The sequence below is a fragment of the Penaeus vannamei genome, chromosome 39 (assembly GCF_042767895.1).
Source record: "Penaeus vannamei isolate JL-2024 chromosome 39, ASM4276789v1, whole genome shotgun sequence".
In the NCBI taxonomy this organism is placed as follows: Eukaryota; Metazoa; Arthropoda; class Malacostraca; order Decapoda; family Penaeidae; genus Penaeus; species Penaeus vannamei.
The window spans coordinates 8,196,995-8,211,994 of record NC_091587.1 but is presented as its reverse complement, the minus strand read 5'-3'; the positions used below and the strand labels follow the sequence as shown (position 1 = coordinate 8,211,994).

Genomic DNA, 15,000 nt, shown 5'->3' with positions numbered 1-15,000 from the left:
TCTCATACTCACACTCACACATCCGTACAGACATATAATCATGCATATATGCAAACAATCACAAATGCATAGAATCTCATACACGTACAGGTTTACACACGTTATCACACAAACACACACAATCAGGTACATACTGTTTTATATATATTTATATATATAATTAGACATAGATGTGATCCAGGAATATCAGATTTGCATGTTTATTTTTATTTGTTTTTCTCATTGCTTGCTTGATAAAGGCTGCTGCATTCAGTATTTAAATTGTACAATTTTTTATTGTTTTAAATTTTTCCTTTCTCTGTTTTTATATATAATTTGTTAATAGTTAAATGTGATGAAAAGTGCTGGCAGTAACAGTTCATATTTTGTGAAATTATTGAATTTTCTAAAGCAGTTGCCAGTATCTTAAATTTTAGAATAAGGAGAAGACAATGCTCGAAGACAAAGGAATTAAATTGTTGATTAATGTGTCCCAAAATTTCGTAACCCAGAGCGAAGGGGCACCCAGCACTGGTCATTCTCCCCTAAAGCTGCGACATTCGGTTGATTTTGGGGTTGAGCGTGGAAGATTGCTCAGCCAGGAGGGACGAGAGGTAGAGTTCATCATACGTTTAAGCCTGCTTCTTCAGACAGGCTTTTTGTTTTTTCTATTTTCTTTTTCCTTTTTTCTTTTTTCTTATGGGGAAATTGAAGTATGTGTGGTAAAAGTAGTGATGATGATATTGTTACTTGATTAATTCTTCATCAAGATATTTTTGTTTTTGCACATTTTTGGCTGTCTTCCAGAGAACCTTTTTTCCTTTTCTCTCTCTCTCTCTCTCTCTCTCTCTCTCTCTCTCTCTCTCTCTCTCTCTCTCTCTCTCTCTCTCTTTCTCTCTCTCTCTCTTTCTGTCGGTCTCTCTCTCTCTCTCTCTCTTTCTGTCTTTCTCTCTCTCTCTCTTTCTGTCTTTCTCTCTCTCTCTCTCTTTCTGTCTTTCTCTCTCTCTCTCTCTTTCTGTCTTTCTCTCTCTCTCTCTTTCTGTCTTTCTCTCTCTCTCTCTTTCTGTCTCTCTCTCTTTCTGTCGTTCTCTCTCTCTTTCTCTCTTTTACTCTCTCTCTATCTCTTTCTCTCTCTCTATCTCTTTCTCTTTCTCTTTCTCTGTCTCTTTCTCTTTCTCAATCTCTCCCTCTCTTTCTCTCTATCTATCTATCTATCTCTTTTTCTCTTTCTCTCTCTCTCTCTCTCTCTCTCTCTCTCTCTGTCTCTCTCTCTCTCTCTCTCTCTCTCTCTCTCTCTCTCTCTCTCTCTCTCTCTCTCTCTCTCTCTCTCTCTCTTTCTCTCTCTCTCTCTTTCTCTTTCTCTCTCTCCCTCTCTCTCTCTCTCTCTCTCTCTCTCTCTCTCTCTCTCTCTCTCTCTCTCTCTCTCTCTCTCTCTCTCTCTCTCTTTCTCTCTCTCTCTTTCTCTCTTTCTCTCTCTCTCTCTTTCATTCTCTCTCTCTCTCTCTCTCTCTCTCTCTCTCTCTCTCTCTCTCTCTCTCTCTCTCTCTCTCTCTCTCTCTCCCTCTCTCTCTCTCTCTCTTTCTCTCTTTCTTTCTCTCTTTCTCTCTTTCTCTTTCTCTCTTTCTTTCTCTCTCTCTCACACTCTCTCTCTCTCTCGTTCTCTCTCTCTCTCTCTCTCTCTCTCTCTCTCTCTCTCTCTCTCTCTCTCTCTCTCTTTCTCTGTCTCTCTCTTTCTCTCTCTCTGTCTCTCTCTCTCTCTGTCTCTCTCTCTCTCTGTCTCTCTCTCTCTCTCTCTGTCTCTCTCTCTCTCTCTCTGTCTCTCTCTCTCTCTCTCTCTCTCTCTCTCTCACTCTCTCTCTCACTCTCTCTTCTCTCTCTCTCTACCTCTCTCTCTACCTCTCTCTCTCTCTTTCTGCCTCTCTCTCTCTACCTCTCTCTCTCTCTACCTCTCTCTCTCTCTCTACCTCTCTCTTTCTCTTTCTCGTTCTCTTTCTCTTTCTTTCTCTTTTTCTCTTTCTCTTTCTCTCTCTTTCTCTCTTTCTATCTCTCTCCATCTCTCTCTCTCCTCTCTCTCTCTCTCTCTCTCTCTCTCTCTCTCTCTCTCTCTCTCTCTCTCTCTCTCTCTCTCTCTCTCTCTCTCTCTCTCTCTCTCTCTCTCTCTCTCTTATTTTCTCATTAAGGAACTGAAACTTCAATCCTCAGAGCAGATTATACAGCAGGAACCAGATGAGTGATGAATATGATATTGTGTACATGCTTGAATTGTTGATGAGGATCAATCTATAGTGGGATTGCTTTGGGGAATTTTTTAAAGTCCTATCTTTTCTTGCCGCTTTGATTTTATATTTGGATACTGGAAACAGTCTCAAGAATATTTATGAATATGAAGATGAATATGAATATTTATATTGAAACCTAGCAGAACAGTCCTCTGTGCACTATTTAATATTGCTTTGTTTATTCTTATTCAGACTTTTATGTTTTATTACTAGCTAATGTTACTCCAAAATCTGTGGAGATTGATGTCACCATGAATTTTATCTTCCCTTCGACTGGTATTCTGGTATCTTTTTATTTATTGATTTTAGTAGTTTCCATTGTATTGATCCTACATTTAATGTTGAATAGGTTTATAAGATGACAACAACAACAACATTAAAAAGCTTTTTAAGAAAATGACACTTTTGATTGATGGTCAGAGTCTTGAGTCATTTAGGAATTTTCTTGAATAAGAATAAGTGAAGATTCCTCCTCAGGTGCTTCTCTGTGTCATTATTACTCTAATATCGTTAACCCATTTACGACGGGTGTCCCACATATGAGACACCCAGAAAAATTAAGATTGCCGGGCATCCCGCCAGTGTGACCTTGTGCTCCGCGGGCAGATCCCAGGCCAGACCTGTGCACCAATTTTTAAGCAGCCCTGTTAAATATCCTAAGTCTCCATTCGCCTTGATATCATTACTTTTTTCTTTATATGAAATCTTATTGTGTCTTATAATAGTTAATTATCTGGCATAACAATAGTATACTTGCAATGTAATTCCAGAAAATCCTGAATTAGAAACCAGAGAGATAAGTAAGAGCTGCTAGTTGACTATATTGGATTTCCACACAGGATGGGACAGTACTAGTCAAATCGCTAACTTGTACTTCACATCAAGGGGTGTGGTTTAAAAAACATTTTCTTAATAAAATCACTATAGTCATTATTCATACCTTTGTGTTTTCAAGGGCAAAGGGTTTCCTTCTAACTTTAGGCCTTTTTTGTAGCATATTGAAATCCCAAACACTTTGATACATTGTTTGATGTTATATCATGGTTGCTACAAAATACAACAGCATTGCAGTTTGTACTGACCTACAGTTTTGAAGAAAGGAGTCATTTTTCTTAATTTCATGTACAAAAGTCTATAGAAAACCATTAAAGTACTTGATATGCAGGTAAGATTTTTAACAAAAAGCAAAATATTGTAGGACTTCAAATAAATAGGAAAAGTACTTGCAAATATGATGATTTATACACACTACTCTTTACTTCACAAGGCTGTAAAAACTTTCAAATATATTTCTCAGATTCAGTCAAAACAATTATTTTCCTCCTTTTTATTATTATTGTCATTACATACATTTTTTTATATGAAAAGTGGAAGTTGCATGAGGTTTTCCATTTTATCATATCTACCATGAGTGAGAATGGGAAAACTAGATAATTCAAATGATCAGAGGTGTTTACTTCATATTGGTTATAACAATAAATCAAGTTATGTGATATTTTTGATTCTGTAAGGTTGTATCATAGAGGTACAGAATGATTTTGAAGACATTCATCCCACCAAAGTCAATAACAAGTCATATGATTTGAACACATTGAAAATTCTTACCATGTTATTCTAGTTACCATCATGATTGACTATAAATTTTACCTATATCAAGTGAATATATATTTGATGTACCATTAACCCGTTGCCGCCGGGTGGCACGTACGTACATGCCATGGCTGTTTTGGACCGAACGCCGGGGGGCATCATGTCATGCCCATTCCCGTGCTACTGGCTCGTCATACGGAGGTCGTTTTTCGATTTTAGGCAATGGCACCTATAATGAAGGTAAACCTTCAAAATTTTAATATTTTTATAAATTTTAGCAAAATAAAAGCTTTTAGGTGCTATATGTCGCTCGCAAACTACCAATCGAGCCGGGCGCAAACAGGGGAAACTGCCGGTGCGCGCCAACAAGCCCATGCATATGTCAACTTGCCAAAATTTCTACCCGTCGGCGATGGGTTAAAATGACAGAATTTATGTACCTTAAAAATAGAATTTTGTATAAAAAAATATTATGATGTGATTCGTAATTGATGAAAATATAAATTCCTATCTGAGACTGCATGAATTATATCTGGAAAATATTGTGCTCTGATTGTCTGGCCACAGTGTATCAAACTATTTCAAGGTAGAAGTAAACACTGATGCATATCAAAGAGATGTTTCAACAGGTTGCAATAATGTACATGTAAAAGGCAAAAATTTATTGGTGTATCAAACTGTTTGTGGTTTTGGGCATACTACAATGAAGGCCTTTAGTGTTTGTAAGTGATGTTCGATGTAGGAGTGAGTAGAGGGAAGAAGTTCCCACATGTGTTATTAGACGAAGTAGATGTTTCCCCTTGAATAGTTCCATAACACACACACACACACAATATATATATATATATATATATATATATATATATATATATATATATATATATATATATATATATATATATACACACACACACACACACACACACACACACACACACACACACACACACACACACACACACACACACACACACACACACACACACACACACACACACATACACACACATTCATGCATACATACATACATATATTGGTTAGTTTACATCTATATTCATGCAAAGTTAAGAATACACATAAACATGTGTTTGCTCTGTAAGCCGTTCTGCCATCTTAAAAAAATAGATGTTTTGTATTTTTACAGAATCAGCCATGGGAACAGAATGTTTCCAACACCTTGCATCCAGTATTCTCGGGAATAATGATTGACTGGCTGGAATATGCCCATGAGCTGGCAGAGAAGGGGGAACATGCTGTTCGACGAGAATTGGTGGAAAAGGGCGAACATGTTGTACGGAAGGAGTTGGTAGAAAAGGGAGGAGGAGAGCATGCTGTTCGGAAACATACCGTTACTATTACAACCAGGTACTGTGTGGGAAGCTTTGAAAGGAGGATCCAGAGTGCATGGAGGTTGTAAGGGAATAAGGACTCTCATCCCAGATAAAGAATACTTGCTTGGTGAAAAAAATTGTAAATGAGAATCATGAACTTCTCCACATAAGAGAAATGATTAATATGTGTCAGTTTATTCATCAGAATAATTATTATGAGTGAATAATCTTTGATAAAGTGTCTCTGTTATGGAGAATAGTATGGAATGAATGGATAAAAGAGGACTTAGAGAGTTGTATTTGTTATACATGTTTCATTTTGTCTCACTTTGAATATGTGTTTGTGTGTGGATGTGTTTGTATGGGCATGTGCATATGTGTGCATGTAAATGCATATATGCGTAGAATTGGATTCCAGCTCTGTTAGTTGGTTTGTATATATAGTTTGTGTATGTTTGGGTAGGTGAATTTTGTTGTGTGTGATACTCCTTATGTGTTTCACTTTTGGGAGGAAGATTGTCTTTTCTAGAATATTCCTAATTTTAATTTCAGACATGCAGTTCCCATTTTTATAACAGAGCTACAGAAATGGGTAGCACAAAATTCAAATGACACAACTACAAAAATCTTTGAAGAATCTGTGAAAGATGGAGAGCCTCCAGTTTACAACTTGGTTGAATTTAATAAGGTCTGTATCAATCCTTTAATGTATGTGATATCTTTTATTTCAGTAAAGATAATACTTGGTAAATACAATTATCTTCTCAAGAAAGGATTTTTTTTGAGAGGGGGGAGGTTACACTGATATTCATTACTGTAATGCTTTGTACAGGATTTAACTGCCACAATTTTTTTTTATAAGAAAATTGTATATTATAGATTTATATACATGCCTGCAAGTATATACTTTTGACAGAAATTGTAAAGAAGTGAGAGTATATAATTTATTTGGATATTTTTCCTGAACTGAACTAGTTACCACATGCTATCCTGAAATATCAACATTTCTGGAAGTTGGCAAAGATTGTCTTTCAATTTTTATACTTATTTATATTTCGTTTGCATAATTTTTTTGCATGTTCAACACTCAAGAATTCCAAGGAGTGAAACATAGTTGATAGGAATAAATAATTCCAGGTCCCACAGATTCTGAAGTCTGACTCAGGCATGGGGTATGAACACAATAACCTTATTGTCATTGGCCGTAACAATCAGCAGTGGTGGGCAACACTTTCAGAAGACAGTTTCAATGATTATTATGTATCGACAGTGAAAGGTTTGTTCTCATCTTTACAGGTGTTTTGATTGGTAAAATTTTGTCATATTATTTTAGGCTGGAAGTCTTTCCCTGTGCTATCTTTAAAATGATATAATAAGGTGCCATATTTAAGCTTGTGTTGTAGCACATTACAAACTTTTAGAAAAAATATCATTAAATTGATATTTCCTTAAAGCAGTATATAATGCTACAGTGGCTCTATGCTTACCATGGTGATTATCATCATATGAAATTGGTGTTTTTTTTTTTTTTTTTTTTTTTTTTTTTTTTTTTTTTAATGATTTGGGCTGTAAGATTCACATATATTGTATCTGTTCTTTTCATGCTTGCGAAAAGAGCAGATCTGTAAAACAAGTAGCCTTCTAATTTCATTTAATTTCAGGTAGTAAAAACAGTCAGAGATACCCCCCGCTGGTCCTCTGGTCTAGGGGCAGGTATGCCAGTGGTGGTGACTCAAGCTTTACCAAACTGGAAAGTTCAGCCAGTGGTCTCAGTACACCTGGAACTGCCCCTCCAACAGTGCCAACATCAGCCATACCAACAAGTACTGTGGCATCATCTACCATACCAATATCGGTTCCTGTGACAGTGCCTTCCACTCCTACCAGCCTCCCATCAGCTGCTGGTTCGCTGTGGACTTGTGAAACAACAGACTCAGTCTTCATTCCTCGGCAAAAGCTGCTTTTGGCTACTCTCTTTGGTCAAGAGGTATGTATGTGTATATGAATATTTTGCTGATGTAGGTCTGTAGTTTTCTCTTGTCAGCAAGAGATCTGTAGAATAGTCTGTTTTATAAAGTGATTTAGGAGCAAGAGAAAGTGGAAGTTCATTGTATTAGTAGAAGTTACTCCTGAAAGGTTAAGTGTATTTCATTTATTTGCAAGCTATATGCCCATTTTTCCTCCTGGTTATCTTATGTACAAGTGTATATAGAATCATCGTCTTCTTCTTCTTCTTCTTCTGATCCAGTAAACACAGAAAAAGTAATGGTGTGATAGGGCCTTAACATTTTATTTTCCTTCTTTACACAGCTGGTAATCTACACTTACAATTGGACAAAGGATCAGTGTGAGTCTTTGCACACAGCCATGACTCAGCTGGCACACTGGTCCAGTGCTCGCACACGCCTGCTCTCATCCGTTGTCCTCCAAAAGATTGGTTTATTTCACAACCAGCCTTTCATTCGGAAGGCACAAGACAAGAAGAAAGAGGTATGCACAAAAATGATTAGGAGAGGAATAAAGGGAAAAGATGGAGAGATTTGGAAGAGGAAGTAAATAAAATGAAGGGGCAGGGAAAAATTAAGGAATTGGAGAATAGTGTAGGAAAAGGCAAAGTGTGGAGGGATGGGGAAAGGATTTTTTAAGGGCTTTTGTTGATTGAATATTTTGTATGATAGACATCAGTTACTCAAGTAAAAGAGCAATCAAGTTAGGGTTGCAGGTAATGGGTCTTTGGAGTATGAAGCCAGCTTAACCATTATTCAAGATTTAGTGACCAAATGTAATAGTAAATAAAATATAACGATTTTAAGATAGGTCATGCTTGAATCTCAATGGCAGAAGTGAAGTATTCCAGTTGCATTTTATTTTCAGGATAACCCATATGTTGGCTCTCAGGGACATGTGGAGGCTCTGATAAAGTACCAGTCTCCAGTAAGGGACATGCTTGCAGCAACTGAAAGGGGCAATAGGAGGGTGCAGGTAAGTTTTGTGAAGGAAGTTTACGGCTAGAGATGTATATCTGTAACGTAGTATGTGTTATTGTCAGCCATAATGCAGGAATATTGATAGGTTAAGGAATGAAATGGAACACATGCAGTGTCTTTTTTTATGCATCTGTGGGTGTCAGATTTTGACTAGAATGAAACTAATATATTAGAATGAATGATAAAGATATGTGATAGTCAGTTTCTTAAACATTGTTATTATTAAATATTTTTTTAATGCTATTTTCTAGGTGATATCAATGCCAAACTTGGGTGACGTGTACAGAGACAGTAGACCTCCTCGTCCACTGAAGAACTCAAACTTTGGAAACATCAAAGACTTGGAACTCCGTCATGGCACACAGCTGATTGAGATAAGACGCCTAAATTTGCAGAGAGGTAAGTTGATCTGATTGCTGTTAGTTTTTGGTTTGAATATCATATAGGCCTGATTTATTTATTCACTTTTGTCATATGGTATTTATTATTATGTATTATTCTTTGTATAATATATTTTCATTTATATAATGAAATTTTAAAAATTGTTAATCACCAAGGTTGACTTTATGCTTTCCTTTTCAGAAAATCAGCGGAAAGTACTGTTGCAGACCATGGTTCAGGCACCAGGACATTCAAGTCCAGTTTTCAATGACAAGATATTAGCTCTCTACAAGCAGACTGCACGCATTGCTCATGTTTGTTATACACCACTACTTTTCCTGCCACGGTACGTTTTGCATAGAATTGATGATAACTGCTTCACTTTGTCATGTATAAGATCAGATATATAGCACTGTGTAGAAAAGGTTTGAATGAGAATAAATATCTTCTCAATACAAGAGATGTATTTGCCTGGTTTTGAATATATTGTGACGATACTTATTCTCATTTATACCCTTTCTACATTTGTCAACATGACTATGGTTCAGCACTGCATATATTTATTTCAATATAAATCAGGCATACAGTGAAACTGAAGGCTGATCCTTAAAGAAGACATTCATATTTAAAAAAAAAATATTGGGGTTGTAACCATATAGTTCTAGCTATACAAACAGTACTAAAGCACTGTTTGTATAGGTAGAACTTGAATAGTGAGAAAAGCATCTCTCATAACCCAGTGCTAATGGGTATAAGAGTTTGGCAAGTGGACATAATAATGGGATTGTTGCGCCTGGCTAGTTTGTTAGTTTGCAAGGGACATTTGGTACCTAAAAGCTCATATTTTTCTATAATTAATAAAAATGTTATAATTTTGAAGGCTTACCTTGCCTAAAATCTTTACCAAATATATGTAACCGCTACTATCGGAGAAAAACAAAGTCTGTCTGATGAGCCAGTGGTGTGGAAATGAGCATGCTACGATGCCATCTGTTTTTCGGTCCACAACAGCCATTGCATGTATGTATATGCCACCCGTTAGCTAATGGTTAATACATTTCAGGTGGCGCTGGCAGGTGGCAGCCACCCGAGATCACAGCCTGGCAGATCCTCAAGCTTCCTGTGATAGAGTTCTGCCTCTTGGAAGCAAAACTCCAGAACCAGTGAGTGCTTTATACATTGTCAATTTCTTGTTCTTCTTCTCCTTCTTCTTCTTCTTTTTCTTCTTCTTCTTCCTTAAGGGGACCGTCCCTGAGAGAGGGGGGAGGAGGGGGTTAAATTGAGTTAGTTAGCGTACAGTATAGGTACATGGATGAGGAAACTACCAAACGAGTATTAACCGCCTGCTATGGCTCGTTGTCTTGCAGCCGGCGTGCGAGTCCCTCAGCACCCGGAGAGGTACGTCGCTATTGAGCGCCCAGGTACACCTATGTGGACTTTTGCTTGCGGCAATCGTGCATAAGGCATTTAATTATGACATTGCGCATAGATATGAGTTCGTGAATGTTCAAGGAACACTTTTATACCAATATCAGAAAAAAATTATATCACCGTGATTTATGACGAAATATTTTGTGAAATATATCTAAAAAAAAATGTATGTTTTGTGTCCTTTTACACACGAAATATGCTTTGATCGAGACTCCCTGGTAATATGTTTTAGTTTACGTGGTAATATATACGTATATCACATACGAAGCACTAATGTTTAAAAATAGCCTTATAAGGAAGGATTGAAATATTTCCGTTACATTTCGCTCAACGGTCGGTACATCACAGCAGGGGGCAATTTGAATTGATTTGAAATTGGCAGTTACCGTTGTAAAGACCAATTCAATACGAATGTTACCTAAATGTCGGATTTTTAAACTTCGGATGTATAAGCGAGATACAGATTATTTCATGTTGAAGATGATAGTACTCAGTAATACCTGCTCTGAAATAAAAACTATATGGAATTTTGAGCTCGGTTGTATGCGTAGTCTTCGTCTGGCGTTCAAAAAGCTATCGCATCCGTTTCGTGCGTTCCCGATAAAAATGAATATGTTTAGACGTTACCGTAAGTCTTAGGCACCATAAATTGGCAAATATCCCACAACACATAGGCGTCTGCATGATTTTATGCACTTCTTAGTAAAGATAATGGGTGCAAATGGCTAATCATAAACTTTACACTTGTTCTCCCTTGCAATCTGCTAATATTGACAATTATCAAAGAAAATGGGTATGAGAGGGATAACTAATAAATTTTATTATTTAGATATGAAAGTCAATGTAGGCCTACTAAATGATGATGATTAATCTTTTTAACTTTATGTGCGTGCGTTCACGTACATATGATCCTCCTCGAAAATTATAAACACCCAGTGACCATCTCCCCCTCCCCCCCCCCTGTGTGAGGCATGGGGAATATTCAACGACTTTCGTAAGTTCTCGAATTCAATGTACTAAATTCATATGCTTTTGAAATTCTCAAAATTGAACCACCATGTTGTATTCATGCCAGGACTTTATAATTAGAATGATTTTGTACTAATATTGCCATCCACAGTTCCCCATTTCTTCAAAAAAAAAAAAATAAAATAAAATAAAATGGAAAATAAAAAAAAATATTTTTTTTTTAAAAAAGGTTTTTATCTGGTTTAGATTAGTTGTCTCTATGGTAAAATGCATTTATTAAGCTTTTCACACGAAAATATCAACTTTAATGAACAACGAAAAAAAAAAAAAAAAAAAAAAGTGACATACCTTTACAGAATAGCGTCCCTATTGAACATGAAAATTCCTATTGACTTGGTAATCATTGCATTGCAAAGTACACTAAATAAGCGTTTTTTTGATATATAATATCATTAGATTCAGAGAAAAATAACAGAGATAACGAACTTTGGCAAGGTGCCAAATACAAAACGCCGTAGCTCGGCTATTTTTTTATGACTCTTCGGTACTTCCCAACTCACGTAATTTTCATGCGATCCAAATGCAGTTTGTTGCTTTCACTAGAGCCTCGGCGTCCCATAGCCATGTAAAAGGCCGATTTTTGAATTTTTGCCTTAATAAAAAAATAATAATATTTTAATGCTGAAAAACGCATTCAAAAATAGTTCTCTATGTCAAGCTGTCCCCCGCCAAAAAAAAAAGGAAATTCAAAATTCGGCCTTTTACATGGCTATAGGCTAGAGTTGATCTAACACTAGCATTTTTGGGGGAATATTCTGTAAAGAGCTCTGATAGTTGGGATGTACCGAAGACATACCAAAAAAAATAGCGATTTTTTTCAACTTTTTGGGGGGTGCCCCCCCCCCAATGGGGGAGCAAAGTTAAAATTTATATATATAACGAAGCACAATTCTTTGCTCTATAGCATGCAAAAAGAATCAATCAGTTATCTCTAACCGATATTTTTTTATGATGTATAGAGTAGGGAAAGGTGGCCATTCTCAGGGACGGTCCCCTTAAGGGGACTGTCCCTGGCGGTGGGGGGGGCGAGACGGAGATTTTGGGTCGGAGTGGTCAAAAATGAGTTATGATCAGTTTCATATTCGTAAATGAGAGTAGAATCACCCACGTGGATATGAGCTTCCGCGGTGAAAAATTTGGGCTGTGCGCGACGCCAGAACCCCAAGTCCCATTGCCGCTGTGTCAGCGATTTTGACCTTTCCGCACTCTAGCTTCACAGGAGCTAATAAGATGCATTATATTTTGACATTACCTATTGAAATGGATCACAGGAAGATAAAAGTGTCTTATTATACCAGTTTTATACCAAACTGAAAGATTTATGATAAGAAAGACAAAGAAAAATAAAAAATAATTATGCGCCTTTTCAAATTTCTTTCCCATAAAATATAGTAGATATGATTCAATGTTGACAAATTCATCATAAAAGTATGTTTAGGGTTCGGTGATAATACATAAGCAGTTACAAGTCTTTATCTCCAAAAATAAACTCAACGAATAGATATTCACACGGACTGGAGGCTCATGCGTGTCCAAGGCCATCTCGCAGGGACCCATGCGACAAATTTCCAAGCGTCGCCACAGCTTTAGACTTTTCTGATTGCAATAGTTTTACATATGCACTTTCATTTGAAACTAATTAATCGATTAAACATTATTATGTCATTATAAATCCATTTACGAGCAAAAATAAATGTAAAGAAAGATTATGATAGAATTTATTCGTGTAAACTCGTACAATTGGCCTAAAAATATCTGATACCTATTGTTACATCACAAGAAGCATCCACTTTAAACGAATATACGAGATTTGATATAAGAGATTTGTATTTCAAAATATTTTTGATCTATCAACGTTTTCTGAACGGTTATTTGTAACGAACAATAAACAATTTATTGTCCCTGCATAACAAGTACTCCGCTAGTGATTAAACGTTTATCACTTGTTTCGAGGCTGAATCACTTGGTTATGTGATGGGGAAGAAGAATAGACTGGAATAAAAATAAAAAAAATAAATGAAATGAATAATTATGGATCTAATAAGTATATGCGCATATACGCATATACACGTGCACAACCACGTACCTTTACAATAATTTACATGCGTATACACATGTAAACGAATATATACACAAGAAAATAGCAATAAAAGAGGTATAAAACACGAAACAACCAATTTTATATAACAGTCATATTGTCTTGGGTCCTTTTCACGGGACTCATTTGTTTGCTTGTTTCTATAACTTAGAGACTAATGATCATATCTTTACCTAACAAAGTGTGTTTGAAAGAGGAATAAGAGTAGTTTCTACTGTAATGAAATGGAAAAGATCCATAAATGAAAAAATATAAAAAATGATCTTCAAATATCCAACTTTTTGTTTGTTTTTTCGATGTTTCTTTTTCGAGCTTCAAAAGATTCCTTGTCCTAGAGTTTTTATCCGATTAAAATTTTGGATATATCTTTGGAAACCTTGTGGAAATGCGCAGACAACTACCAAGCGATTTTATTGAAATGTTGCTTACTTTTTTTATATGAATTTTTGAAAATCGAAAAGAAGACTAAGAAATGTAATTTTTTTTTTTTTTTTTTTTTTCTGAGGAAACTAAATCAAATTTCCAAAAAAAGGGCTTGGTAGTGTTCTTAGGAATTCATTGATGTTCATTCACATTTTTTTTCATGACACAAACCATAATCATCTGGGACAAGGAATCTTTTGCGCAGACACATGTGAAAAAAAATTGAAAAAAATGTTTTTGCGGGGGGCAGCGCCCCACGTAGGAACTCCAAAAAATTTGGTATCAAAAGATGCGGCATATGAAAATACATAAAATATCCAAAAATCAAGAAAATCCATAAGACCTTTCATTTCTTAGAAATATTTACCAATATGACCCCCCACCCCCATAATTGGCCACGTCCCTTTTAGGAACGGTCCCCTTAAGGCCCATAATTATTATATTATTTAGTTATCTACTCTCAAAATTTACCTCATCATATTTACAGCCTCTAGCTATGATTCACTAAAACTTTTTCAGTTTCTCTGATATTCATATATATTTTCCACAGAGATCTCGCCATGACTCAGGTAACTCCATGAAGAGTGCCACTGGTGCTGGGCCGACAGACCTGCGACGGTCTTTGTCTCTGAAATCAAATGTTTCCAGTCCTGGGCAACGGCGACGAAATGTCACCGGTGGAGATGACAAATGGCATGGTGCTCTGTGCTCTAGCTATCTGAAAGAGTATATACAATACCTGCAGAGTTTAGGGTTCTTGACACTGAATGTTGCACATGCCCCACAACAGAAAGGGTGAGACATACATTGTGTTTTAGGTATATAAAACGATATAACTATTTTCAAAATGTGAATCTATCCTAAATATTTTGTCCATCTAGTCTAAAGTGTTTCATGTTTTGATAGACGTAGTGGTGGAAGGGAATCAGAGGACAAAGTTTACCGCACAAAGGGTGTTCGCTTCAGTGAACAGATAACAGCTGAGCCAAGTTATTTGCTGAAAAATGTCCTTGGAGGAACACTTCTGTTGGAGATTGCTTTCTGTGAGCCGTATTTCTCAACCAAGGCAAGCAAGAGATTTTGTTTATTTTAGTATAGGTGCTTTTAAGCGTAAGATGTATTGAATGTCTGCAATGCCATAGAAATAATCTACATTGTTAAATTAGTTCACCATTTGGGTACAGATAGAAGATATCAGGTTATGGTATAATTTGCCTATTGCCTTTTGATATATGTCAGTATAATATGACAGTAATTTACACTCACTCACATACACACACATTCATGTAGATACATATTCATCATGCTTATATTTTATACTTATAATTACACTTTTTTTATTTTTATTATTTTCATTATAACACTGATAATACAGTGCAGTAATGTACAGTAAATGCATGGTACTAAAAAGCTCATTTCAATTATAGCTTTATGTCCTGGAGTCTACTAGATTACAAGGGAAGAAATACACA

The 15,000-nt window shown here is 36.2% G+C and overlaps 1 protein-coding gene across 1 annotated transcript in view; it reads left to right on the top strand.

The window, feature by feature from the left end:
- LOC113816085 (KICSTOR complex protein SZT2) overlaps nt 1-15,000 on the top strand; it is a gene marked incomplete at its 5' end in the record, with an annotated part of 73,172 nt that overhangs the window by 40,899 nt on the left and 17,273 nt on the right. The window contains 13 exon segments of the mRNA XM_027368103.2: nt 492-593; nt 4,993-5,213; nt 5,732-5,867; nt 6,317-6,455; nt 6,841-7,166; nt 7,490-7,669; nt 8,054-8,161; nt 8,418-8,565; nt 8,749-8,893; nt 9,611-9,710; nt 14,079-14,323; nt 14,435-14,594; nt 14,956-15,000. The exon segment at nt 14,956-15,000 is cut by the window's right edge and continues 15 nt beyond it. Coding sequence (XP_027223904.2) covers nt 492-593; nt 4,993-5,213; nt 5,732-5,867; nt 6,317-6,455; nt 6,841-7,166; nt 7,490-7,669; nt 8,054-8,161; nt 8,418-8,565; nt 8,749-8,893; nt 9,611-9,710; nt 14,079-14,323; nt 14,435-14,594; nt 14,956-15,000 — 2,055 coding nt within the window.